Source organism: Bacillus rossius (genome assembly GCF_032445375.1).
Source record: "Bacillus rossius redtenbacheri isolate Brsri chromosome 9 unlocalized genomic scaffold, Brsri_v3 Brsri_v3_scf9_2, whole genome shotgun sequence".
Classification (NCBI taxonomy): domain Eukaryota; kingdom Metazoa; phylum Arthropoda; class Insecta; order Phasmatodea; family Bacillidae; genus Bacillus; species Bacillus rossius.
The window spans coordinates 11871253-11898967 of record NW_026962013.1 but is presented as its reverse complement, the minus strand read 5'-3'; the positions used below and the strand labels follow the sequence as shown (position 1 = coordinate 11898967).

The 27715-nt window shown below is 38.1% G+C and overlaps 2 protein-coding genes and 1 non-coding gene across 4 annotated transcripts in view; 1 reads left to right on the top strand and 2 right to left on the bottom strand.

The window, feature by feature from the left end:
* Positions 1-2767: 2767 nt before the first annotated feature.
* Positions 2768-2840, bottom strand: Trnat-ugu (transfer RNA threonine (anticodon UGU)). The gene has a single exon. It is a non-coding gene; the product is annotated as a tRNA-Thr (tRNA).
* A 272-nt stretch (positions 2841-3112) lies between these two features.
* Positions 3113-10448, top strand: LOC134543108 (cytochrome c-like). Of its 2 annotated transcripts, none has more exons than XM_063387913.1 (4): positions 3113-3408; positions 3843-3905; positions 6229-6370; positions 10004-10448. In XM_063387913.1, the coding sequence occupies exons 2-4, from the start codon at positions 3864-3866 to the stop codon at positions 10147-10149; spliced, it is 330 nt and encodes a 109-aa protein (XP_063243983.1). In that variant the 5' UTR covers positions 3113-3408; positions 3843-3863; the 3' UTR covers positions 10150-10448. The 2 variants fall into 2 exon arrangements, with proteins under 2 accessions (XP_063243983.1, XP_063243982.1); XM_063387912.1 differs by lacking the exon at positions 3113-3408 and adding an exon at positions 3605-3733 and having other exon boundaries at positions 3813-3905.
* A 3558-nt stretch (positions 10449-14006) lies between these two features.
* LOC134543105 (DNA-directed RNA polymerase I subunit RPA2) overlaps positions 14007-27715 on the bottom strand; it is a 48076-nt gene continuing 34367 nt past the window's right edge. The window contains exons 17-21 of the mRNA XM_063387909.1: positions 20784-20940; positions 19212-19337; positions 17870-17997; positions 17278-17442; positions 14007-15690 (exon numbers count right to left, since the gene is read on the bottom strand). Coding sequence (XP_063243979.1) covers positions 15472-15690; positions 17278-17442; positions 17870-17997; positions 19212-19337; positions 20784-20940 — 795 coding nt within the window. The 3' untranslated portion in view covers positions 14007-15471. The remainder of the gene's footprint in view (positions 15691-17277; positions 17443-17869; positions 17998-19211; positions 19338-20783; positions 20941-27715) is intronic.

Genomic DNA, 27715 nt, shown 5'->3' with positions numbered 1-27715 from the left:
ATATCACGAAAATGGCTTTTTTTTCAGCCTACGTTTTTGTGGAATGAATAAAAATCGTCAGAATTTAAGGAACTCACCAGTTGGACATGCCCTGGACTTTCTTGCATTTATTCCATGTCACCCCGGAAAGTTCTTACTGTCATTACTAGGGGCAGGCATTTTTCGCGAATAAATCTGAACGCCTATTAGACTGCAACAAGGTATACCCGCACCAGCGGTTTCTTCCTTGTGATTGGCGGCCGTCTGCGAGAGAAGTCGTTGCCTTATTTGACTGTGCCACTCAGAACGCATTTGCTTCCGCATTCAACTACTGTTATTGGTGTTGTAACAATCGACGTGGAACTGAAATAAACTCACCCAATCACGAAACACAGATGATGCTACGGTGTTTTAACTTTCAGCTAGTCGCAGAATCTTTTCGCGAAATATGCATGTCTCTAGTCATTACTAGAGGTAAACGTCTGAATTGACGAAACTGCCTGCCGTCTCGTGGCAGCCTCTGTAACGGCCCGTCGGATGCGTCTCCTCGGAGGTGGAATGGGACCGAGGCCTGGCCAGCGTACTGGCGTATCAGTTACGTCTCTTCTCACGAATGCTCGCATGAAGCTAAAACTGTGGGAGGGCACGAATCCACGCTGCGTAACATTTAGTACCTATCTGCGTCCGCGAAGTGAGTGAGTGACTGTAATTTACTTTATCTGTAACACAGTTTTTATATTTGAAAAAAAAATTCGTCTTGCGTGTTAATCCCCACGCATTACTTTTTCTTCTATTTTGTTTGATTTGTGGATTGTTAGGTATTTTTCGAAGAAAGACTACCCATTGTTGCCATTGCCATGGTGCGAAATCAGGAAATTTTTAATATATATAATTTTTCGTTTCATGTTACATAGATCCGGAAACCATAATTTTTATTGTTGCTTGTAATCCTCCATAACGGCCAGACATTGATCGAGGACTCAATCTAAATCATTTTCTGTTACACATTTGTCAAGAATTTCAATCAAGTCTTGAGCATTTGCGATTTCAATGATACTTTTGCAGAACAGAAGGTCTTCAACAATAATATCATCCAGAACAAATAAGACGTGCATCTTTATTACTGTCAGTAGTCTCATCAAGTTGCAGACCAAATTACTTGCCTTTTAGTTTCTCTTTTAATTGATCAGCTATATGATGGATTCTTCGACTAATAGTGTTGTTAGATAAAGGTACCTTTGAAATTACCTGTCCCGCCGATTTTCCCACCGTAATATTAACCATGTCGCTAGCAGCCGGTAGAATAATTTCGTATGCCATTCTGTATGGAACATTGAAAGATGCTAGCAGTGCGTCGTTATGTACTATAGTTGTTGTTGAGTGAAATTTTTTTTTTGTATTTGTAAATATTGCAACTTCCTATTACAAATTCGCGAGATTTTATAACCATGATAGGGTGAATGGTCTCGAGGTGTCATTTAGCTTAGGTACTTGGGAGCACTCTTGGGCACTAGAATTTTCAAACAGAGCACGGTCTTTCTTCATTGTTTACTTCTACTGAAATAAAGTCAAAGTCCTAATAGCTATTAACGTATTTGCGATATTCTTGCTTTTTTGCTCCCCCGCCACTTGTCGATGCTTGATCACTCTCATTTGAACTATTGACTTAATTTTAATAAAAATATTTCCATTGTGCGACCGACTTTTCACGCTAACACAAAGCAACATAATTAAAACAAAGCAAGCAACATTCGCTGTGTTCGGAAATGAGATTTCCGTCAGTTCGTAGATTGGCACCCCCTACTTAACTAACAACCCGTGCGTTCAGCGCATTGTAAACACTGTAAATCAGCTGATCAGATACCGTCGTTTTTATAGCACATGGAGGCTCCAAATCAGCTTATTTACCGTGTTTACGTCTGCTGAACACACGGGCTGTTTGTTAAGTAGGAGTGCCAATCTACGAGCTGACGTGAAATCTCATTTCCGAATACACCGCGAGCGTGAGTACAGGCGAACGCAGCGAGCGATGCATGCAGCGCACGCGATTTGAATTTTTTTTTTTAATCCTTTATTGCGAGTATAAGTGAGTTTAGTTTCCGGATAAGAGAAAACAAGAGTGCCTCGCAGCGCCCTTGTTTATTTTCCACGGCATTCCCGCGCACACTTAGGGAACCCCTGGGCCGTATACTATTTGACACAATTTGTAACTTCCCAGGCTGATGATTTTTTTTTTTTACAGAGGTTGCTGAGACGTAAAGTTAATGCGGCGAGGGTCGAAGGTTCGATCCCAAATAACTAAATTAATAGCATAGAGTCCGTTATAAAGTAGATGGAATCCGATTCGGGATCTCGAAGGACCATTCATACATACACAAATACGCTTTTTATAGACGTTTTAACTGTTCGGCAGGCTTTACTAAAAAAATTAGAAAAAATTGAGAATGGAATTCCTACTGTTTTTTATTAACTAATCTGGTATGGTGAAAAAAAAAACTCTGAAGTTACCTTTAACTATTTTTTATTAGAGAATACAAAATATGAACAAATGAGAATTTGTTTTAGAGTGATACGAAAATTATTACTCTTTGTCCTTTTGGACCTAGCAGTGCTTTCAAAATTTTATGAAGGCTGCGTTTTTATAATACTTAAAAAAAAAAGACAATTTGTTCAATTTTGCCTGGTTTTCTCAGAATAAGTAGAGACACTTCGACGTTAAGAGTTAAATAATGTTGAAGAACAATATCATATCAAAACTCAAATTATTAAAAAAAACACCAATTTCGAAAGCCCCCAGGGAGGATCGAACTCCCGACCCCTGGTTTACAAGACCAGTGCTCTAACCACTGAGCTATGGAGGCACGCGAAAGCACAAGAATAAAATACTATATTTATATAGACATATACTTTTTATAAATTCCATTTAATTTTAATAAAAATCACATAAATAAATCTAAATCAAAATATAACACACCCCACTTTGAAGTTGCTTTCTTTATTCTAGGTTTACAAGGTTTCCAAAATCCTTTTCTTGATGTGTCGACACGTCACAGAACGTAAACCTAGGATATTTAACGTAAATGGAAAATCCCCAACGTTTCCTTCAAACAATTATTCATTACGATTAATAAGCATTCGCAAGAATCTGGCGAAGTTATCCTACTCATTCCACATGGCCAACGTTTCCTCTACTACTGTAGTCAAAATGAATGTAGCGAATGAAAACTGCACGGATATATTGCCATTTCAATCTAATTATTCTATATATTATTGAACTACTGTTAAAAATTATGAATTTAATATTACTTCCCATTAAATCTTTTAAAATCTATTCACGTTCGATAAGTTATCAACGATCAGAATAGAAGCTGAACATGATCATTCTCTTTCATAATCGAGTTGAGCTGAAGGAAGGACGTGAAGTCTTGGGTAGGTAAAGGTTATAATGTTTCCTTGCCTCTAAATTTGTGTATAGGATGCTAAATAGTCTCTGGTGATTTCTTTTCGTTGTATTGTTTGCGTGGCACGTTTGCTTCAAATTTTTTTTCTTCTATCGTGAGTAGAAATTGATTTTGGTGGGGTTGGCTGGGTTGTGCAAAGTGGTAGGGTCGTCTGCTAGCGGTTTGTGTTGGGTAACAAAATAAGAGTTTAGTGCGTGGTGAAATACAGGTATTTCAAAGAATTATAGTGAGAATGCAAGCATTTGCATAGTTAAATATTTTGTGTGCGTGTTAACAATTTGGCTAAAGTCCAAGTAGGTCACTGCATGTTGTGTAATTGGGTTAATGTATTTCGAGGACGTTTAGTGCTGATATTTCAAATTGTATTTTAAGCAACAATTGTTTTTTTTTTGTTTCTTTCAGGCGTACCAGATTACGGTTAAAATGGGTTTTCCTGACACCTGTGATGTAGAAAAGGGAAAGAAAGTAAGTTAATAATTTTTTCCTTATTTATTATTAAGTGGTAGTAGTTGTAGCATATTCTGTGTTGTGGTAATGGAGTGGATCATTTTTTTATTTATTTATTTATTTTATTTGTTGCGAAGTTGAGGCATTTCGTCCTTTCTTAACAATTAACCACATGCTTGTCTACCATTAATTATAAAAAACAAAGCATAGTTAACTAAAATAGACTTTATATAAAATTAGGTAAAATGTTATAAAACAAACTTGAATGCCAACTTAATGTCAAAGAGTTAAATGGAAAACTAATAATTGAGATGTGACAAAAGATTCTTTTCTGGTGTGAACATGTGTGGCTAAGTAATTTTATGAGCGGTTTACATTTTGTGGTGTAAGTTAGGTGCGTTACGTATAGCTTAAAAATCGTGAGAATAGTTAGGTTCAGTAAGCTTCATTAAAAATATTTTGAAGTCGTTTTATCACTGTTAGAAATTACTTTCACTATAATGATAATTTAGGTTTGGTACATTAAAAACAATGTAAACTAGTGGGGAAGGCTGGTTAGGTTAATTAACTACTTAAAAAGTTCAGTTAGATCGTGTGAACTGTTAAGTTGGCTACATTAAAAATAACCTTAAAATTTTGTAAAAGTTTGATAAGATAGGTCAGCTGCATAATTAAAAATTGTTGCTAACCTAGTTAACTGTCTATATAGGTATATATTCATATACTTTAAATGTAGCTAACCTAACATGATTTAACGAGATTTGTATTGTAGTTAACACAATTTTGACAAATTTGTCTGCATTTCTAATGTACCTAACCTAACCTCTTGTTAAAACTGTACACTATGAGGAAATTTTTGACCGGTCGCAACTCACTCTTGCAGAATGATTGGGAAACAAGTCAAAAGTAATAGAATTAATTTTGGAATTTTATTTATTTATTTTTAATATAAAAGTTACTCTGCTCCGAAATTACTGCTAATCTGCATGGCTGCAGAGAGGGTTACGTGCCCTTTAAGGCTTGGTGTAATGTGCCAATGGTCTGCAAACAGCAGTTTGAATCTGACTGGCTGCGCTGCTTGTCGTGTGACAGCGGATCTGCAGTAGCTTCGGGGCTGCTCTGTGCCGATGATGTCGTGATACTGAACAGCAGCTGATGAGCACTGTGCACTATGTCGGCCTTAACAGATGACAGCCAATCGATCGTGCGACATGTGCAGCCGCAGTAACAAACAAGAAGCTTAATAATAAAAGTTTTTTTATGTCTTGTTATTCAAATACATGTATGAATAAACATAATCCAAGATGAAATTACTGTAGCATGGAAAGTAGTGCTACTGCACCTACACACATTATGTTGCAGGCCAGTGGAAATAAGCTTCGACCAAAGTCGAAAACAATGTATAATAAAAAAGATAATGCTTTTAATCATAAGAGTTGTGGCTATACTAAGTTGTATTTAAATCCTAACAAGTTAATTTTTAAATCCTAACATGTTAATTTTATTTTTTGTTTCAATTTTGCGGTGCTGATTCAGATTGGATATTGGTGACAGTCATGTTCATGGGATTTGGATCTTGCAAATTTACGTGAATAGCATTTTGCGACTTTGCGGATCACTCTGTAATTGGTGCAACTTGACTAAGACTTCTCTACTTGTATTGTGGATCTAACTTTATAGCTGAGCCTTGTGTAACACTATGCAATCATTAGATGGAATACAGTATGTATAATATAGGCCCTTTAAAAAACTAACTTAACAGCGAACTAGTACAGTTTTCTTACAAGAATAAGTAAGTGCTACGTGTGTATTTTAAGCTGGCTAGTTAGATCATGGGTGTCGCAACCGGGGGAAACGGGGGGGACACGTCCCCTCCAATAATATATTTAGTTTCGTAGTTTCTCCTGATGTTTAAATTAATGATTTTGTGTGGATATAGCACCAACAGATATGTTAACTGTGTTTTTACAAATTTGTTCTCTGAAAATATTTCTTATAAAAAAAATTAAATTATATATTGCAACCAACCATAATTAGAATATTTAGGAAAGAAAAATGCCTAATAACCACCTTTTTGCACCTTCAAACCCAAAATTTTCCCGGGAGAGGACCCCCGACCCCCGCTTTTTTTCCAGGGGATGGATATTCCTCAAACAACTAAATCAATTGAAGTCCCCCCCCCCCCCCCCCCCCCCAAAATATATCCTTGCGATGCCCATGGTTAGATGAATGGTCTAAAGGAAACAAGAGTTAAGGTATAATCGAGGAGTGCGGTTTGTGTATAAACGAAGGAAGCACAGGAGAGTTTGCAGGCGCTGACTGGCTTGCGCGGTGGTTGCAGCTGTTCGTGCAGCGGTGCGCGCAGTGCCACACGGTGGAAGCGGGCGGGAAGCACAAGGTGGGGCCCAACCTGCACGGTCTCATCGGCAGGAAGACGGGCCAGGCGCCGGGCTACACCTACACGGACGCCAACAAGAGCAAGGGTGAGCACGCTTGAGTCCTGGCCAATCAGCAGATCTTTATGAAGAAATATTCAAAAAACATGAGAATGCACCTACCCCTTGAAGTAACGTCTTAATCATTTCCTGGAAAGCAATGTGTTAGTTAAATACTCTTTTTTTTTCCGTGAGAGAATATGTTTATCAAAATTATTTTTCTCAACCACATAATTGTGCTTCCTGATCACCATTTTATTCGAGACTCTGCTTCCATTAAAATCAATTGGCTGTATTAATTATTTGTACAAATCCATTTTTAAAATAAGTGTTTATATTCCTTTGAAGAATTAACATCCTAAAATTAAATTACATTGTAAAAACAACACTGGCCTAATTGTTTACGTAACAGGTTTTTTGGCATAACATTTCTTTACTAAGTAGGTGCTAACAAAGTTGTTAACAAAAATAATATTGTTAACTATATCATTACTATAGAAAATATGTTTGAATTCTAATTATTCAACATATTATTGTAATCTCAGAGTCTGTGTACTAAATGTAGGTATGTTTGTCATAAGTTGCTGACGAGACTTTCCACTAGCACATCTTGGATGGCGAGAGGTAAATTAGCCGATAAAGCTTTTTGACTTTCTCTTAAAGCCACTGCTGACTTGCGGGATGGCGAAATTTAAACATTGGCTGAACACAAATGGATGTCAGTATTATTTATGTGTATTATAAACTACTACTATGCTAATTGGGCTAAAGTAAATAGACAATGAAGGAAGCAAATGCTACACTGGTGCTATTGCCATTCTGCGTGCGCATAAAGAAAAATTCACATAGATGAAGAAAAAAAAATTCTCATTCGAATTGACAGCGCTACTTCAGATAATGACTCAATTTATTGGCATTGTTACTCAAAAACTGTGCAAATCTAACGGCGTTATTCAAGAAGCTGTTTAGAAGCAGTTTAGTATTCTTACCCAGTTGTGAGAATTTAGAAAAAGTCATTTAGTTGGGCAATTAATTTTTTTATTTAATATAAATACCGTATCATGTAACTATTAGTATCTTGCAACAAGATTTGCTACAGAACACAAAATGGAATGCTTATATATTGGTAGGTACATCAAAAGAAATCATCATATAAAAATATTTATCATGGCAAGTGAAGTTGAGATATTAAATAATATTTTAACATTTACCTCGCTTATTTCACTAAATGCACAAAACATACTATTGCAGCAGTATTTGCAGTTAAAAACATAAATTGCTCAGCAACTTCATACTAAATGTTCACCAAAGAGGTTTATGTTAAGTGACACATTTATAATGATTTTAACTTTCCTAAATAAGGGTTTAAAAAGTGTGGATAGTCATGGTATATAATGAATTTTTACTAACCATATGTGAGGCACCTAAGTTCAACTGTTGCAACTCGGACATATGTCATGCTTAAAGTTTGAAACCATTTATGTGGGCTGATAAATTTTATCAGGGAAGGATTTAAAACACATTATGCAACATCTGATATAAGTGTTATCTTGCTTTCCATTAATGAAGCATGTCTTTCAACTACTTAGTGTACGTGATGGACAAGCGAAATGACACAGCTTAAATTGATATGATATTGTTCTAGGATTTGGGCAGGACTTACTTAGTTTGATGATAAAGTGTAAGTTCAATGAAAGTAATTATTTATTATTAGTTTGCAGTGATGTAAATTCACCTAACTGAATATGACATGGGTGAGCAGAGTTACAACTTTTTTTTTCTTTTTCATATTTTGAAATCTTACTGGTTTGGAAAACTTTGAAGCAATTTTACCATAACTAGGGTGTGTGTATGTCCTTTTATGAATGAGACTGTGAGATTCTGTTAAACAGAATTCAAAAATTTTGGGAAGGTCTCTGTCCAGATTGATGATAGTGATTTTTTTCTCATAAATTTAAGACAAAGTATTTATTGAAAAAAAAGGTTCAGGGCACATATAATGTGCTTAATCCATATATATGCACTGTCTAATATTATTTCATTTAATAAAAAAAAAGATCAATAATATTTAAGTATAAGAAATGGACAAAGGTGACCTAATGGTAGCACTGCACGGAAAGGAAGCATGCACAGTTACTGCACGTAGTTAACTCACGCTTGCATGCTGGCGTTTCTCAAGACAGCTTAGTTCCAGATCTGGAAAGTTCAGCTGCTGTATCTTGCATTATTGAGCTCAGTTGCAGAATAGGCCTAGAAGTTAGATTGGTATATGATGTGATTCTTTCGTCAGTTATTTTCTCTCTCGATGTTGAAAACTATTTCATTGTGCCTTGGCCGTGCCAGACTTAATGGACACTCGTTCTGCGGGGGCCGGTACTTGGCACACTGGCAGCTAGCTGAGCTGGGCAGGTAGTGAGCGGTGTACTTCAAACAATATATTTTACAATTACCTTCTGGTGTTTATGATACTGTAATTATATTCCACTAACCAAATTCAAATCAGTAGTGTTGTTCCCAAGTTTGCGCGGATGTCTGTAAACCAAGCCAACAAAAAAATAGTTCTATGAAGCGAGGTGGGTTGGATGCAGTAAGTAGCTGGCCTTGACCGAAGTATCTAGGTTGTCGACCATTTGTGCCATATTTGTTTTGGCAGCGAATGAAGACCTTAAGTTGTAAAATAGCATGAACTATATTGGCTTTCGAGGTTGAGCCGTGTCGCGAAGTGGTAGGTCGTACCGATGTTTTGCTCTGTATTGAAGAGGGTGTCATCAGGGTTGAGAAACCTTGATGTTTATTTCTTAACTCTGATGAAGCTTGCTGCAACGCAGAGTGAAATAAATGTATTCACAATCTACCACTTCAACATGGCTCAAACTTTAAAGCCGAGAAAGTTTATCAGTCAATTACTGCTAAAGCCTGCAATCTGTTGTAAAAGAACAGACACATTTATTAAATATACTATGTATTTGATTTTCAAAGCTGGGAGGTTCACTAATTTTTAGCACCAAATTGAAAAAGTGATATTTCACATGTTGATTTTGAATCCCCTATGAAGATGCTTAAGGTTGATTGGTACTTTTCACAAAGTTATACTTATGAGATGAATTGAGCAGTTTAGCACTGGATGAAAATGTTTCTCTTTTTCTTAAAAAAAAATAACATAAATAAAAATTTAAGAATCAGACAATTGTTTTTGAAGTTCTTTGAGTTGAGTGTAAGTTTTTATGTAAATTAAACTCAAATCATTGGATTTCGAGAAAGAAAATAAATATAGTGCAAACAGATGATTGCTTGATTGCTTAAAATTTTGGCAGGGAAGAGCAGAAACTTGTTACAATAGTTTAAAAAAAGGAAAGTAGACTTGTTGGGAAGTTAAGTTTACATTTAAGACATATTTAAAAACATTTGTGATTGGTTGTCGTAATTTAAAAAGGGTAGTGTGTTAAAACTGTACAGGAAGTTGACTCTAAATATAAGTAACATCCTTGTGAAATGCCAATTAAAATAATAAATTCAGAAAATGTTGTTACATCTTTACTGTCTTCAATTGTTCTGAAATTACACACAGCTCACAGCCAGCTTTTTTAATATAAATAAATATATATATATATATATATATATATATATATATATATATATATATATATATATATATATATATAAAACACCTTATTTCCACAGGCATCGTCTGGGGCAGGGACACGTTGTTCATCTACCTGGAAAACCCGAAGAAGTACATACCCGGTACGAAGATGGTGTTTGCGGGTCTGAAGAAGCCCCAGGAGCGGGCGGACATAATCTGCTACCTGGAGCAGGCGACGAAGTAGAGCAGTCCCAACACCTCGTAGAAGTTACCTGCCCCCTCTCCGGCGAGGGGGCGAACTGTCGAGAGAAGTTAGTGGCTAGTGAAGGAGTTATATGTCAGGCACAGGCTGGTTTCTAGGTCTGCTGTGATAACGGACTCCGTCGATGTTCATCCATGTTTGTCGCACATCAGTATTGTATGTCTCTACGTCATTACGGTTAATTCGTTTTAAATTATAGTTTACATTAACATTGCTTACCATGGCAGTTGACCTGTTGTGTTGCCCGTTTGTGGTGAAAATAAATCAGTTTGTTTGTTGGAGTGGATGTTTTAATCATGAAACTGGTTGCTTTAAAAGGGCAGGGATAGTGAATGGTCATATTGTTTTATATCATCCCAGTTACTGCTATATGTGGAAAGTTTGATGTAAGTCACAGTATTTTATTAGAACATGTCAAAGTAAGTTTAGTGGGCTTGTGAGCTGGGTAGGTACCATTTCAAACATTAATTGGTAACATTTCAAACATTGATTAGATTTCTGAGGCATTAAAAAGGTATTAATTTTTGGTTGTATTAAATAGTCCAAATTTAAATAATGTTAAAGAATCTTGGCAAATGTTGTAAAGTGTTAAAAATTTTCATTCACTTCAAAATAAATAAAATGCCCATGTGAGATACTTGAAACTTGTGAGAAGAATGTGACAAGTGATTCTAGCGTTCCTGCCGCTATCTGTGACCATCAAACTCCTGTAATGCTGTACTGTAGAAATGCACCTTGCTCTGTGATAATGCACAATGATTGCATTGGTACTTTGGAGCTGTTATAGACAAACTTAAGTGTGTGTGCTGCAATGCATTTTGAACATGCGCTGTGGTTTTGCCGGCAATTCAATTAGCCTTGCTTGTGGGGATAATACAGCCATCATGTGCAGCGGCACAAGTTGTGTTACTGGTGATGACCTGAATCGCCTCCACTGCAGGGTTTAGTTTATTCTTTTTGTTAATTTTATTCGTTGTACACATTGAGGTGTGTCAGTTAATGGTATTTAATCACAGCTAGCAAACAATATTATTGGCCAGACCAAATTTTTTTTTAAACAAATAAAGGCAGTGAAGGCCTAAGTCTATTCCCATTGTGGATGTAGATAGCATTTTTAAATAGGTATGCCCATTTTCCCCACTGATGCATTTTTTGTCAGTGTCCTATCGTAGGGCAGTTTTTCCAATACACGCCACCCTTCATGGGATGACAGGCTCCCAGTTAAAAAAGCTTGTCCGTCTTCTGGGTGGTATTATTAATGAACAAAAATTTAAGTGTCTTCAACATTGAGATTATCAAAGATTTATTGGGGGAGGGGGGGGGAGGGGTTTAGAATAAAGTTGGTAAAATGCATTTGGGGGGGGGGGGGGGGGAGATCATGGTTCGTACCCTTTTGAACAATCAAAAATTAAGGAGTTTTAAGGACTCCTTTAGATCATTGCCTTCATCATTTAAAGTTTAAAACCCATTTGTAATATCTTAAATGTAGCTCAATTAAATAACAATGTTAAATAGTAAATGCACAAAAAATAATTGGTTAGTTCAATCCTCAGAGATAAGCCCCTATTGTCCAAATTTATTCCTGTAATGTGTCTAACCCAATGACAATGAGTGTACCTGAATTTTATACCCCAACCATTTACTATGATTTACTAATATTTACATGAGAATGTTCAAAGTAAGACAAATACATTTTGTTAAGTTGTATGTTTTTGCCCGGCTAAGCACACAAAGAAACGTAACAAAACAAAACAATGTTCCTGAGGTTCTGCGTTATTTGGAAATAAAAGAGTTTATTAAATTATCTTTGTTTATTTCTTAAAAAAAAAGTTTTTTTCTCATTGTTACATGGCCTCAGTACACAATTTTACAAATGAATTTTGTTAGAAAACTTCGTTACTTGCACAGTTTTTTGTCTTTTCTTATACAAATTTTAACGATGTCTTTGAATTCTGACAGGATGATGTCCAAATACATACCACAGCACCATACATCTTGCCGTTGATGGTCGAGGAGTCTTGTCACTCGCCAAAACAAAACAACTTGGTAATGTCCCTTGGTTACCTACATAACTCAAGGTACCGTCGATCGCGGACCGTAATCTCACTAAGTCGGGCCGATGCCGACGCCTAGGGCCTAAATTTCTAGTTAATTAGTCCGAAAAAACAATGAACTTAGGTTGAAAAATTAAGGCCTGGCCCCAGCCCCTAGGCATTAAATTATCTCTTAGTAATTTTCCATTTGTCTTGCGACTTGCCGACGACGCGACAGAGTTCGGCGACGATCGAGCAACAAGTGGCTTGGTCGACGAGATTACCTTCCCTTGTAAAGGTGAAAACAAGGGAGGCAACCCCGTGGGCCAACTGACCAATCGGCGCACATAATTCCAAAACATGACCATATAAGGAAATTTGTATGGGCACATCACTTGACGCCAGGGCTCGCCCTGATTGGCTGGCTAGTGGTAGCCTTCAGAGACCCTTCCAGATGGTCGCTACAGCTGTGCGTACAACGTGACGTGTAAATCCCAAACACGCATTTACAAAGTGAAAAATAACTTTCTGGCGCCAGTGTCGCGCCTGTCCGCTCTTCCTTCTGTACCTTCCAGACTATTCTCAAAATATTACACTAGCAATATAATCTAAAATTACCCAAAAAATTCAAATACAATGTTAAAAATTTAGTAAACAAAGTTGAAATTCATACCATATTAGAAACTTTTGTTCAAAAATGATGTTCTGTAAAATTATAATCTATACTGCTTTAAACAAAACAATTACTGAAATTAATTATCAAATATCAAAATTAATTATTACGAACTGGAGTTAACCCTCAAATTAATAATAAGGTATCTCGAGGAAATAAGTATTTTAAGGTTTCCATGAAATTCAACCAAAGTAATTAATAACAATTCTTAACAGATTTGAACAACCCTTATCTACATATTAAATAATTACTATCTTTCACATCAAAGTTATTCTTAATCAATATTCTCATGGCCCAAAAAAAATATATACATCACAATTCCTCATTGTGCAATGCTACAATTTAAAGTTTTTTTAATATAAAATCTAAAATATTTGCAGGTGGCCCAAAATTTGCCAAGTGTATGAGGCATGCGTAAAGCATGTTTTTCTGCCAAGTCGCAAACAAAGCATTTAAAAACCTGCATTTATTACTTGCAAGATACAAGTCTTTAGTAAGGAGTTTTTATGGATTCTTAGTGCAATTTAAGGACTTTTAAAGGCACTTAATTTAAGACAAATTAAGGATAGTAAGGTGGTATACAAACCACAGTAATGGGAGAGTGCAGTACCTGAGAAACATTCTTGGTACTTGATGTTTTCTATTAAACCGTTACTCAGCTGCAGAATCTTTAAGTAATGTTCCACTGTACTTTGAGAAAACTCACAATCCCACATCTCCCAATTGCAGAGAATACAGTTGTTGAGCCTGAGTCACCTTATGACCACTCCACTACTGTGGCTCACCTTTGTTGGTGATGCCTTCAAATTTTCAATAGTAAAAAAGTTCATATTTTATTAACCATTTGTAAAAAATAATAATGCTACTTACCTGAAAATTGCACGTTATTTGTATGTCTCATTGTCATTACAAAATTTTAAGTTTTATCAACATATCACAGCTTGCCTATCAATATATGGAAGTACTGCAAATACATGTGTCCAAGAAAAAAAAGCATGTATATGTAACACTGTACTTGTGATAGAAGGCAACTCGAACCTGAAAAGTATACTGTATTGTAAGAGGTAAAATGACAAAGACAAATTTCTATATAAATAAAGTATTGGAAGGGTTTAAAGTAAAAATTTGAAGGATCAATAAATTTTAAAATTTATTTCCTTTGATATTTTCACTTATCTTGTTAATACATTTTATGGTAAAAAAATGAAACTTACTTGAGCAACCATTCACATGTTAACAATATTTTATATGTAGCTAACCTAACCGAGTGATTACGAAAAACTATAGTCTAACTCATAAAAACTGTTAAAACTACTTACAATATTGAAATGCCATTTTACACAATGATTAGAAACCAGATTTGACAGTGCAGGATTTTCAGGTTTTCAAGTATTTAAGAATCAACCTTTCTTTATTAGAAGTTTGATTAAAATTAACTAATAAACATGAATTAAATTTATTACTCCAAAATAAGTGCTCATGACCTCAGAAATTATTGATAAATAATGATTATCAATATTGATTAAATAATCATTATTGAATTACACATTAAAAAAACTGCACATGTTACTTATCAAACAATTCTGCCATTTAGATCATGCCAAATCTCTGAACAAAATAAATTCATAACAAGAAGTGCAGGGACTGTTTCAATGTGCTCTCTACACTGCCGGTTGAACATGGAGGAACAGAAGTGTGCTGGTAGCTATAAAAAAATTCAAGGCATTTTACAGCTGACTATAGGATATTTAAATCTATTTTCTAGAACAAGTGCTTATGCATGTGCTCTTTCATTCTTTATTTTTTTTTGGGTGGGGGAAGAATTCTCACCAAGAGGCGAATGAAAATGAGCCCAGCAACTAAATTGCATAGTGCTTTATACAGCTTTGGTCAAGTACCTATTCTGTCCTCTTTGCATCAGAAACATTTCATAAAAATTTTACTCTCACAGCACCCAAAGAAGTTTCACTTCAATAATTTTTTTTTTCACTTAGAGCTGTAGTTTTAAGTAGTTTCAAAGAATCTTTAAAGCTTCAAAAGTTTAAAAATGCAAAAATTGTCAGTATTGATGGTACAGATGTCTCGGATTAGGAGAACAAAACACCAACAGCTGTAAGTTAAGTTTCAAAATTTAAAAAAGGGGAATTTACTTTAAAACCTGAAAAAGTTATGGAAAAATTGTCATGGAAATTTGTCAGTGATAGTCGTGTGAGGAGGGAATGGTCATGCCCCGGTACGACTTCACTCAGACTTTAAGCACCCCCCCCCCCCCCCCTCAACCCCACCAGTTGGCGTTCAAAGGCAGTCGTACACGCTGTAAAATGGCGTGTGCAAAGTTCTGGTGGCGGAGGGTGAGGCAGGATTGTCTCTATTACTTTCAGAAAAAAAGTTAGGGAAATATGGAAATAATTCTACTGATTTCTATGGACATCCTGTACAATATAATTCAATAGGATCGCAGAATACAGGTGCCGAATAAGGGTTTTGAAATTGATACCAATGATTCACTGAGAGTTCACAATGGAAAAACAAGTATTTACAAGTACGTCATCTGGAGCCGTGGTAACTGTTCGCGACGGCGGTCCGCCGAGGGCACCCTCAGTGTCCCAGGTGCAGCTCCCCCACGTCGAGCCTCAGCTTGATGTTGACGGAGGCGAGCTGGGCCACGAAGTAGCGGAAGATGTAGGGGATCTCCACCTCGACGATGCTGCCCTGGTCCCCGCACAGCAGGCACCGGGCCTTCCTCCCCTCGGGGCCGCGCGGCTGGGGCGGCTGGACGGGGCTCAGCAGGCTGCCACACGCACTGCACAGCAGCGTCTGTGGGCACCACCGCGCCACGTCTAGCCCTCTGCGAGGAGGGTCCGAACAAGACGAGGGGGAAAGCTTAACAATGCACCAGGTGGAATTTGAAGTGAAGGAAAAATTAATACCAAAACTCTGGAAATAAACCATGCCACCGAGTATGATGTAACTTAGTGCGAAGTGTACGCACGGAAAAATGTGAATCTGGCACCACAAGCTCCAAGCTGCCGGTGGATACAAAGACAGGAAATACGAGTTCTATCGCCATCATCAGACGTGCAGCTGCCTTCGTCAAATCGTCATCCTACCAGAGGTCAGTTTCTCGCCAAAACATTCGTTGCGTGGACAATGTTTTATTTAGCTTAAGTCTATCGACTTGAAATAAACTGACAAAAATTATTGCCCAAACAAGAGTGGGTTACTCGGCACAAGCGCGCAACATGCATTCTGCGACCTATCAATATTGATATTAGACTACGTGCGCTCACACTATACCGTCATCAACTTAACCATACAAAATGCCAACAAGTTTTCATACACGCTACACAGGGACGGCAGAACAGTTTGAAAACTGGTCTAAAAGAGAATTTACACATTGGACAAGTTCTTACTTCTGCTATGAAATAAGTAAACTGAAATTACCTAACAAATAACTGATTTTAGCATTATATAAGAGAACTTAAGAGGATTTATTTTGCAATAAGGCAGTGAAGGTGTCTGAGTGTGTGCAACTTCCAGGTCGTTGGTCTTTAGCTCCCCCCCCCCCCCCCCCCCCCCGCCATTATTCTCCTACAGAAAACAGCTGCCTTGCACTTGGTTTGTCCCGCCTCGCACTGCGTGCAAGCATAGAGCTGATGACTAGTTTTTTTGAAAAGAGAGTTCAGAGAGTGAGTTTAGCAAGCTGGAAGGAAAGGTTGTTTCGGGCCGATGTTAGGCCAGTAATTATTAGTCAAACAGAGATAATGTTTGGTCGCTAGAGACTTGCGAGAGTAGAGACCAGCAGGCCACAAGCCTCCCCTAGTCAATCGCCGAGCGGCGGGTACTCGCTACCGAAGTTATGTTCGAGTCTCTGCTAGAGTAGGAACACCCAGCGATCCGTCCATGTACAGTGTTAAGAGAATAAAAGGCATTACTTAAATGGCAAGTGGGAGAATCACGAACTTACAGCCCAATCCAGTGCCGAACCCCTCCTCTGGTAGTGACAGAAAACGAGGCTAGGGCCCTTTCCAAAAAGTGCAGTTACAATTGATACTAGAAACAAAGTTTTTGGCAAACTTCTTACATAGGAATTATGGAAGACATGGCAGGACCGAAACATTTGACCGTATTAGAAGGAAAATCGTATTGTGCGGTAACTTCTTATACGAGTTTTACTGTAATAGTGCAAAGTATGAGTGATAAAACATTGTCACAGTATATAATACTAATGAACTAACCTGTAAATATTATTTTACATTATTTTCACTGAACACAGAGGGATTTTTCGCACATGGGGCATGTCTGTACCCTCTGCATAAAACGATAATGCCCGTGAGAACAGCTGTGACGTCGTCACTGAGAGTGAACGCACAATGCCATCCCACAGTGTGACGCAGGACTGACCCGGCTCTTGTCGGAGCAGTGGAACAGCCTGTCGTGCAGCAGGAAGGACGCCCCGTGCGCCAGCAGGGCGTCTCGCTCCATCTCTCCGAACCTCACGCCGCCCCCTCTCCTCCGCCCCTTCAGCGGCTGGCGGGTCAGGGTGTCCACCGGACCCGTGCTGCGCACCTGCAGCAAACACCGCGTTCACAGACACTCGCACGCATCACCCTCGGACTCTTCATCTGACGTGACAAACTGCTCCGGCTCTCACATTCGGGGTGACCTCCAAAGGGCCCGCCCCCATCCGAGACTCTCTCCGACTTTCCGGAAAGTACGTGTGCGAGCAAGCCACGACTGGTACTCGGCCCGAACACGACTCCGCATAAGCATGACTGCGGCACCTCCCACTTACCATTGATTCCCAGCTCTGAAGATGTGGCGGAACGGCGACCACTTCACCAAGATAAAGCGTAAATGGGTAGGCTACACTGGGTTACCAGCGACAGGATAAAAATTTTGTTTAACAAGGGTTAGGAAGGCACTTACAAACTGCCAAAATGAAAATCCATGTTTTTACAGTATTCGCAAGCGAAAACTGATTCGTGGTACTGACCTGCCACTTATCAGACACCATGTGCCTCAGTCGCTGGTAATGGACCACTCCAAAGAAAATAGCTGCTTCCATCTCGCAGCCTTCTATGCCGCTGTACATCTTCTCTGTGCCGTAGTAGTTGTACCCGCCTGCAAGCATCACATAGTGCGAGCACATTAAGGGGGGGGGGGGGGGGAACCAGGTTTTAAGCCTGTATTCAAGTGCAAAAAAAAAATTGTAACTATCACTACATGTAGCACACAAAGTTGTAAGAAAATACACTTGTTTGCTGCCAGTGGTGATCAATTGTTGACAAAATAGTTGAAACTCAGGTCAAGTTTTAACTCGGTACACATTTGTTGAGTAGAGTATTTTAAGGTGGGCACCCCCTCCCCAAAACCAAAAAATTCAAAACTTAAATTGTACCGTTAAACAGGGTTAATAGATCAAAAGTTTGAAAAATTATATTTTCAAACATAATATTTCACAAAAGAATTATACATACAACTATGTATTAGAACAATCATTAGAACTATTAAAACAATGCATAAAATTATCTGCTATATTGTTTCAAAAATAATGTTATAAACTTTTGATCCTATTAACCCCTCTGAACCTTTTCACCAAGTTTTACTGTATCTTTAACCTTAGTTTGTGATTTTTCTCTATAGCCATCCAGGAAATATTCGCGTATCCACCCGCCTCTGTTCGTGCTAGTAAGGCATCCGATGCACGACATAACGCTGCTCAGCCTGAACAATGCATGAAGAGAAGGCGAGATGAGGCTTAAGTGAAAAGAAGAATGGGAAGGGAACTAGAAATGCTTTAATATGAACACAAGCTACAGTACTGCCCGTCAGAACTATGGCTGATTTAAGTCCTGACCTAAATCCACAGGTACAATCAGACCATCGTCAATACATACAAGAAATAGTAGCAGATGATTACTAAGTGTAATCCATCATCAAATATTATCATGTATGAACAGATGAATCCAATAACTACACGTGTAAGTACATTTGAAACTTATTTTGACAACTACTGCATCAACATGATTACATTATCAGCCAAGAAATCAGTATGTACTGTAATTCATGGCATAGGAAATACTGCACAAGAAGGTAAAATTAATAATAGCTAGGCACCCAAATGGAGAGACTAAAAAAAAATTTGAAAACTAGTTGGTATAGCCAAATGACTAAGAGTCCAACATCACTTGGTTTTACCACCTTGATCCTCCTGAAACATTAAAAGGGGTTACGTAAAAAAAGAAAAAAAAATATTCATGTGGCTGAGGCTGAGCTTCTCCGAGGAATCAATTTTACTGCCTTTTTTTACGGTTTCAAATTTACAGCACAATCACCTGCTTCAAGCATTCTCCCAAAGTACTCTGCAGCAGTGTCCTTCTCAGAGAACTTGAACGGTGTTGCATCGTGGACAAGACCGTGGATTGCCGCAGACTTCCCCGCCATTACCTCGATGATCATGGCTGCACACACAAGTTGTCAATATTATATCTACAACCATGACACACATACTCATTGTTACCACAAGGTCCTACCAGCAGACATACTGTATTACATGACGGTGAGACAGCAATGTTTACATTGCAAATAGGCCTGGGCAAATATTTAAAAATTCAAACACATATCAAAATAACTGATTCAATTAAAAAAAAAAAATTATAATTAGAAATAATGAATATCTGATTATATTCGAGCTGTTGTGTAGCTGCTGGACATCACCTCGTGTACTCAACGATATTGATGTTACGCCACTGTTGCACAATAAAGATATGTACATATGTTCATAAACATTCAGCCTGTTGTAACTGGAACAGGTTGATGTCATGGCAGGAATGCAGGATTTGACAGCATGGGAAACAGGAAGCAACAAGTAAGGTAATTTATTTTATAAAAAGGTGTGTGGGATACCAAAAGGAAAATATGGTAGGATTTTAATCATCTGTATATAATTCAGAAACACAGGCAGGCAGGCAAATAGCGGCCAAAGCAGCTTTTTAAACAAAATTAAATAATTAACTCATTTTAGTGTTTTGAAGTGAAAAAAATTATCAAAGGAGTAAAAAAACCACGAATCTTACTGTTTAATGTGGTAGAACATATCTTTTAGAACAAAAAGAAAACAGAGATTTCATGATTATCCTTTTCCCTTTATGAGATTTACCATTTTCCGTAAAACTCTACATTTTGTTTTGATAATCATAAAAATTACACTTTGAGATTTTTTTATGGTTCCAAATAAACACTTAGTAGTTTTGTTCATTTTTTATATTATTCCTGCTACATTGATCCAAACTTAAAAATTTTTTCAGACAAAATGGTTAGTAAATAAAAAAAATATGAATTTTTTTCCATTGGACAACAAATTTAGTTAACGGCGGCCAGATGGTCAAAATGCCAATAATCCATAAACTTTAAGGGGCTGTAAAATCTAAACCATTAGAGATAGAGCAAAACAAATTGGTATGGTTACTTACATCAATGGATAGAACAACCATGCCAAGTTTAGACAAAATCTGAGACGGTGGGTGTCATAGTGTGGTTGAACTTACATGGAATGACCCAAAGACCTAAATACAAATGATGGCTGTTTACTTGCAAATAACATACATGCATTAAACTGTATGTATTTAAATAGGTCCAATGCTAATTTTTTTAAATAAGGAAATTTTCCTAAGTGGGATACTCTTTAGGATGTTTTAAGTGTACAATTCAAAACTCTTTTTAAATTTTCTAGTTGAGAAATTTACATCTGAAAAAACACTGATTTGACTTTTTTTGAAAGGTTTTTTTCCCTGGTAAATAAGTAGTCCAAAGTTATCAGATCCCGATCCCACGAGAAATTTCAAAGTCAGCCGGATTATGGAAATACTACATGGCTGGCACACCACGGTCGCTAACGCCGGACGTACCTATCGTCATTCGGGAGGGGAAGCCGTGGGGGTTGAAGATGATGTCCGGGTGGAGGCCGGTCTCCGTGAAGGGCAGATCCTCCGCCGGCCACAGCAGGCTGCAGATGCCCTTCTGCCCCGCCCGGCTGGCGAACTTGTCACCGACAGACGGGTTGCGCTGCGGGTCAGTCAACGGACTGAGCTGAACATCTCGTTGACAAGGGGGGGGGGGGGGGGGGGGGTCCATCAGAGGCGATGGAAAAGTGATGAGACGCCAGGAGGGGGGGGGGGGTCAGGGGTTCAACTCCCCACCCCTCCTAAGCACCAAATCTTTAATTAAATTTCTCATTCATCACTCGAAACAAATTTCATATTAAAAATTCAATAAAATTTTTTACCATTACAATATTTAAAGCACCGAAAACTGCTAAAAATGTAGCACTATTTTTTACACCTTAAAATCCACATTTTTCCCGGGGGAGGACCACAGGACCCCCCCCCCCCCCGTGCTTTAATACGGGGGGGGGGGGGGGGCATGTTTCTTAACACCCCCCCTTACACAAAAATCCTGGCTACGCCACTGTGAGACGCTGTGAGGGAACTTTTGAAGCTTAAAAGCCCCACTTGGGTTGTCAAATAGGTATGTGCGGGAACTTTCTAGTAGTTTAGGCCCCACACACACACTAAAACGTTGGGCTGAATAAAACTGTGTAATAAATTAAATTTCTTAATTGTGTGACTCTTCACTGGTAATGTTGGTATAAGGTAAGTCACAGTTAGGTGTTATTTGATTGATTTGGAACATACATAAATATACACTGGAGTGGGTAAAATTACAAATAACACAACACAACACTTTGAAAAAAAATAAATATAGAATTATTTTATTCCAATGTAAAACTATTTCAAAAATTCAATCTTATTAATATATTTAATTATTATTCATATCCAAAACAACAACCTAATTTAACGGTGACATCATAGTAATTCAATAAAGGTTCAATTACCAGGAGTTATGTTGCGCACATTTAAATATTTTCAAAAGTCTTAATTCGGGTTCGTTGACACTACACAGTTTTTAATTAATGTTTTTAGGGAACTTAAATCAATTTACCTCGGCTAGATAGGTTCAAAATCATCGGCAGAGCTCAGAGCCTCTCATCTATAGGACCACTGAGTCTGTTAATTAATGTGTAAATTCGTAAAATTTATGTCCAAGTATTATTTAGATTATCTATAAAGTCAATTTAATTCGTGAAATCAATGTTTATAATAAGTTTCGGCGATGATGTGACGTAAAAACGGGAGTTTCGTGATTCGTGCATAAGATTAGGACACAAAAAAATCTGGACACTTTTATTACTCACGTTAATTACTCCTATGATATTTATCTTTTTAGATAAATCCTATTTAAATATTCTGAACTCCCTAATGGTTCATAATTATCATCCACTATCCGGGATGCCTGATGCTAGATAGCTAATTTTCAGGATTTAAAATCGCCGACGTCACGAAGTTGCCGCTCATTCAGCTGGCCATTGTAGAACTCTCTTTTTTACTAGTTTCCTCAAAATAACCAGTAAGACTCACTTTTAAATGGTGGCCCGTGATTGGCCAAAAGGACCGGTTCAGTCACCTAATTTCTTACCGAAAACGTAAACTCCGAACGCAACAATTGCGCGGATAACAAAATTTCACTTAAAATTTAAATAAATAAATATTAAAATTATAATTTACATTATAAAATTACGGCGTTAATTTTACCGTTTACAGTTTTCAAGTCCATTAGTCCTTAGAGGGGTATCAACAATACCTCGTTCAAATAGTCCGGTAAAAATCCAAAGAATCACTTTTCCATAGACATACATAACCAAATATTGTCGTTTCTGAAAATAAATAATATTATACATAGAGCAAACAAAAATAAAATAAATCGTAAATAATAATAATAATTAAACTGTCAAAACAAACATGTTGCAGTACAGATTTTGCCGCCCTTGTCAATTACATTGAACAGTGCTCTTTGACCTGTTCAAAACGGTGCAATGTGATTGGCACTTCCCTTTCTCCGTCGCACAATACACAACACTCTTCGTTGCCTAGCAACGCGCGCACCAAACGACAAACAAAAAAAACAACTTGAGAGAGACTACCTCTCCTCCTCGATTCGTTTTTTACCGTTGCGCGCCTGAAAATCGCGCCTTTTTAAACACTTGTTGTCGGGTCGTCGCTGCTAACAGACCTGCGCGAAGAAGTTCACGGATTTTGCAGTGCAAAATCTTCGAAGGCTGGAACTGCTGCTGCTCTCCGACTGCTTCTGCCTTGAGCCGCTCCTGTTGAGAAGGACTCGGGAGGACTTACTTACTGTGAGTATGATTCACTAAAGGGATTCGAAGGGGTGCAATGTACACGTGAGTCAACAATAGGACGTTCTCCAGGTCACGTCACGGCAGTGGGTCAACGTCCACCTGCGGTGATGACTGCATCCTTGCTGCGACTCCTCCTTCCTGCAGCGGACAGCGGCGTCGAGACGGCGCCTGTCCTCAAAACGACCAACAAACCTGGCCTGGTTCACCACGCGTCGACGGGGTCTGGCGTGGGGCGATGATGCTGTACCAGACAGCACGGCATCTGGCACTGCAGCTGACGTCATCAACTGCTGATGTGGCGGCGTCCAGCCGCCCTGCCTCACGACTACGCGCGAGACGGCGTCGTGGCGTCTGCGGTGCTGATTGCGTGGGGCGAGGTCACCACTTCCCACAAGGAAGCACTCGTCTATTCCCATCACTGTTAGGTACACAATCGTTGCGAACCGCACTATGTCTAGCTCACTCTGGTGTAACCTTCGCACCTGACTTAAGTATAGGTGTCCGGGTCTTAACCGAATAACTTAATCACTATGTGCGTACTTGTACTCTTGCAAATACAAGTGTCTGCAGGCAATACAACTTGTGTACTTGCCGCGGAACACTATGACGTCACCGTTAAAACAAAAATATCTTAAATTAACCTTAAAATTCCTAGCTTAACATATAACATTCACATTATCAACATCATTGTTAGAGAAAAAAAAATAAATAAATACCATTAATTATTAAATCTCAATTCTTGCATAACAATGCATGGTTATCAATAACCAATAAATTCAATATTAGTACTTTGCTTGCTAGTAACATATCACATTGTTAGTTTGTACTTGATTAATATGCACCACAGTGCATTTGCCTGTTTGTATTCTCATTTCATGAGATTTCATACATTTCACCAAACATATCATTATAGCATATCATTATTGAATATTAAACATCACATGTTTTGCTTTTCATTATAACATATTGATAGATAACATAATTGCTATTCATTACTCAATGTTTGTAACTTACATGTTTACATTTCATTATTAAAAATATTTGCATTTAACTATAGCATCTTTAGCTTGCTATTTACATTTGCATTTCATCACACTTGTTAACATTTCATCCAAGAATATATATCAGATCATGTACATACTGACAATTAATAGTTCATTGTTATGTTTACATAGTACATACTAGCAATTGATCATAAAATATAACATTTATATATAATTAGGTATATAATAACATTTACATAACATACCATTAACATTCCATTATGTTTACAGGTTGTACAATCAAAATTTCATAGTGTCTTTACACATTGTTTCCATTTTCTTCTCCTATACAGAGAAGTCGTTGGTTTATACAATTACCAACTTAGTAACTTTTCAATTTCAGTCTGCTGTGCTCAGCTCAACAGCTGTAGAGGCTTTATCTTCCTCTTCTCATCTTTCATTACTGTTGTTTTCATCCCGTAGCGGTCTCGCTGGGTTGAATAATGTTCACATTTCATTTCATCTTGGTTACTATCAGTAACATGAGTCTTGTAACCTACTGAGGCTCCTGGCTTCAGTGTAGCTAAGGTTCCTTTTACCAATCAGCTGTTTCACAAACATGCTGTATCAGGATAGCTTTCAACATATGGTATCACATGTTCAATATTTTTTTCATTTCTTTTTAAGAAAAACTTTCTTGCTTTTTTTTAATTTTAAAACTTCTGTTAGGCGAAGTTGCTTGTGGACACTTGTTTGCCGGAGTACATTCACTTCTCGCGACAAAGGGCTTAGATCCTGAGTTTTTCAGATCCACATGCTTCGCTATTCTTCACATCATTCGAAGAATACTACTCAACAACTATGACAGTGCTGCGAGTGAATAGTGTTGAGACGACGTAATTTTCTTATATAGGGGCTCCTCCCAATAAATCCTTAAAAATCATCGATTCCAAATTTCAGTGTTTTCATTTCATAGAATATCAATGCCTTGACATCCAAAGTTTAATAAACTAAAAGTTTCAGCTAAATCTGATTGGATTTGTATGCGAAATGAGTGCATACTTTTCTAATCTGCATTCTGGTTAGAATGCAATCCTAAAGATCATTCTTTTCCCTAAATTCATCCCAGAAATGGTAAAAAAAATAGTGAAGTTTTAAAATCTTAGTGAGTTCTTCTATAAATATTAGAAAATTCAGTGATCTTCTATTTTTCATCATCAACATAACGACGCCTATTGGATTACTCAGCATCATCAATAAATCAAGGTAACCTGCATTATATTATTCTGCTTGTAGTTGCGAAGGGTTATGTGCTTTTAGAGATGCTTTGCATGCCAGTGTTTACTTATGTTTACACAGCAGGATGGGGTATCATACCACATAGTTACATCGACACTAAATAAGCTTAATTTCTTCTCGTTTGTTAGTACACAGTACATACAGCTTCACATAGGTATAGGCTAGTCTAGCGTTGTATATATATGTCTTCGTGACATTTGAGTTCATACTCATACGAGGAATTGTGCAAGCCAACTGATACATAAATACAATACACATTGTACACTGGTAGCTTCACAGGCTACAATAACATCTGTATGGGTGGCATTTCACTTCACCTCAAATACAGCAATATAACGGGAATTACACTTCCGCATAACCACAGGGTAAATATCTGCATAGGTGGCATTTTACTTCACCTTTACACAGAAACAAGCGGGAATTACACCTCCGCTTAACATTACAAATTACAGTGGCTGCACTACGCCTCACATGGCGTACTAGATCACATAATCACAGTGACATACACTTACTCCTCTGCACAGTTCAGATCCCTGGTCTGAAACTTACACTTAGACTGCTCTCAGCTGTTTATGGTACTAAACCTTGTATCATCACGAGGCATTCACAGCTTAGGTCGGTACTGCTTACATAGTAGTAGGGCTCTTGTATTCCCTTAACTGCGTTATATTATAACGGCCTACTGGTCGGCCTGTTGCTGGCTCTGCTAGTGCATAGCAATTCTCTTGCACTATGTCTGTGATGACATAAGGACCTTCAAATAACAAAAACAATCTCTTGGTTACATGTTCCCAGGCCTTGCTTACTGGAGTTGTTTTCTTCAGTACCTGGTCTCCAATTTTAAATTTTGCTAATTTTGATGCTGGTTTCCTCTTGCGTCTGATGTCAGCTTCTGCTGTCAACTTCCTCTTCACTAGAGCTTCTACCTCTTCTCCTGTAGGTAGTTTTTCTTCTTCATTAGGGGTTTGTTCACATCGGGGTAAATACTTCGGGTTGATCGCCGCCGATCTATTCAGGCTCATGGCTTCTCCAGGGGTAATTCCAATAGAACCATGTACAGTATGGTTAATAATGCACTCTACATATGGCAACTTATCTCGCCATGATTGCTGCGAGTTATGGCATAGCGTACGTAAAAGACTCCCTATTGACTTCATGAGTCTTTCCACAGGGTTACTTTGTGGATGTCGTACACTGATAGTTGTAGGTATTGCACCTAATTTCCTGACTCCTGTTTGCCACAAATCACTGGTAAACTGGGTACCTCTGTCTGACAATACCACTTTAGGTAAACCAATTTCTTCAACGAAAGTTTTTAATTTTTGCATAACTGCTTTTGCAGTTGGGTTCACAATTGCATATAATTTTGTGAATTTCGTGAAAACATCTTGCATCACAAAAACATACTTAACACCTCCCTTTGACTGTGGTAGGGGGCCAAATAAATCAACGGATAATAATCCCAATGGTGCTGTTGGAATGATTGGCTGCAATTCTCCATGCAGGTGTTGTCCAGGTGGTTTCACCTTCTGACATAGGTCACAGGCACTTGTGACCTTACTTATATAGCGTGACATGTTAGGCCAATACACTTGCCTCTTTAATGCTTCGATGAGCTTCTTGCTCCCTACATGTCCCAAGGCTACATGTAGTTCCCAGGTGATTGGTTGCCTCAAATCAGCTGGTATCACTGGTTTCCAGTGATCTTCGAAAATGCCTCTCTTCCTTGACTGGGCAAACAAAACATTTTCTGCTGACAAACAGAAATGCTGGTGAATTTTATTATCAACTGACTGCTTCTGCAGCTGGTTGATGGTGTTTTTGCAGTACTCATCTGCCTGTTGTTTACATTTTATATCCTTCAGGATATCTCGGAGTTTAGGGTTGGTTTTAAATATTTCTGTGGATATTGGTGCCACTAAAAATTCCTTCTGTCGTTTTGATGTAGATGGTGAACTTTCTTGTAGTTCATGCAGGCGACTTAGGTAATCTGCAGTAGTGTTGGCAGATCCCTTGATATGATGTATATGAATATCATATTCCTGCAGTAGCAAAAACCATCTCGTAAGGCGGCTACCAAATAACTTGCCTGCCTTAAGGCATGTTAACGCCTGGTGATCTGTTAACAATTTCACTGTTTCTCCAAGTAGCAGATCCCTGTACTTCTGGAGTGCCCATATAATGGCCAGAGCCTCTCGCTGAACTCTGTGACGTCTCGGTACGTCAGGCCGGACAACTGCTTTTGGTAGCGCAGCGGCAACTGAGTGAGTATTGCCGCTACGAACTCCTCGTCCGTCATGGG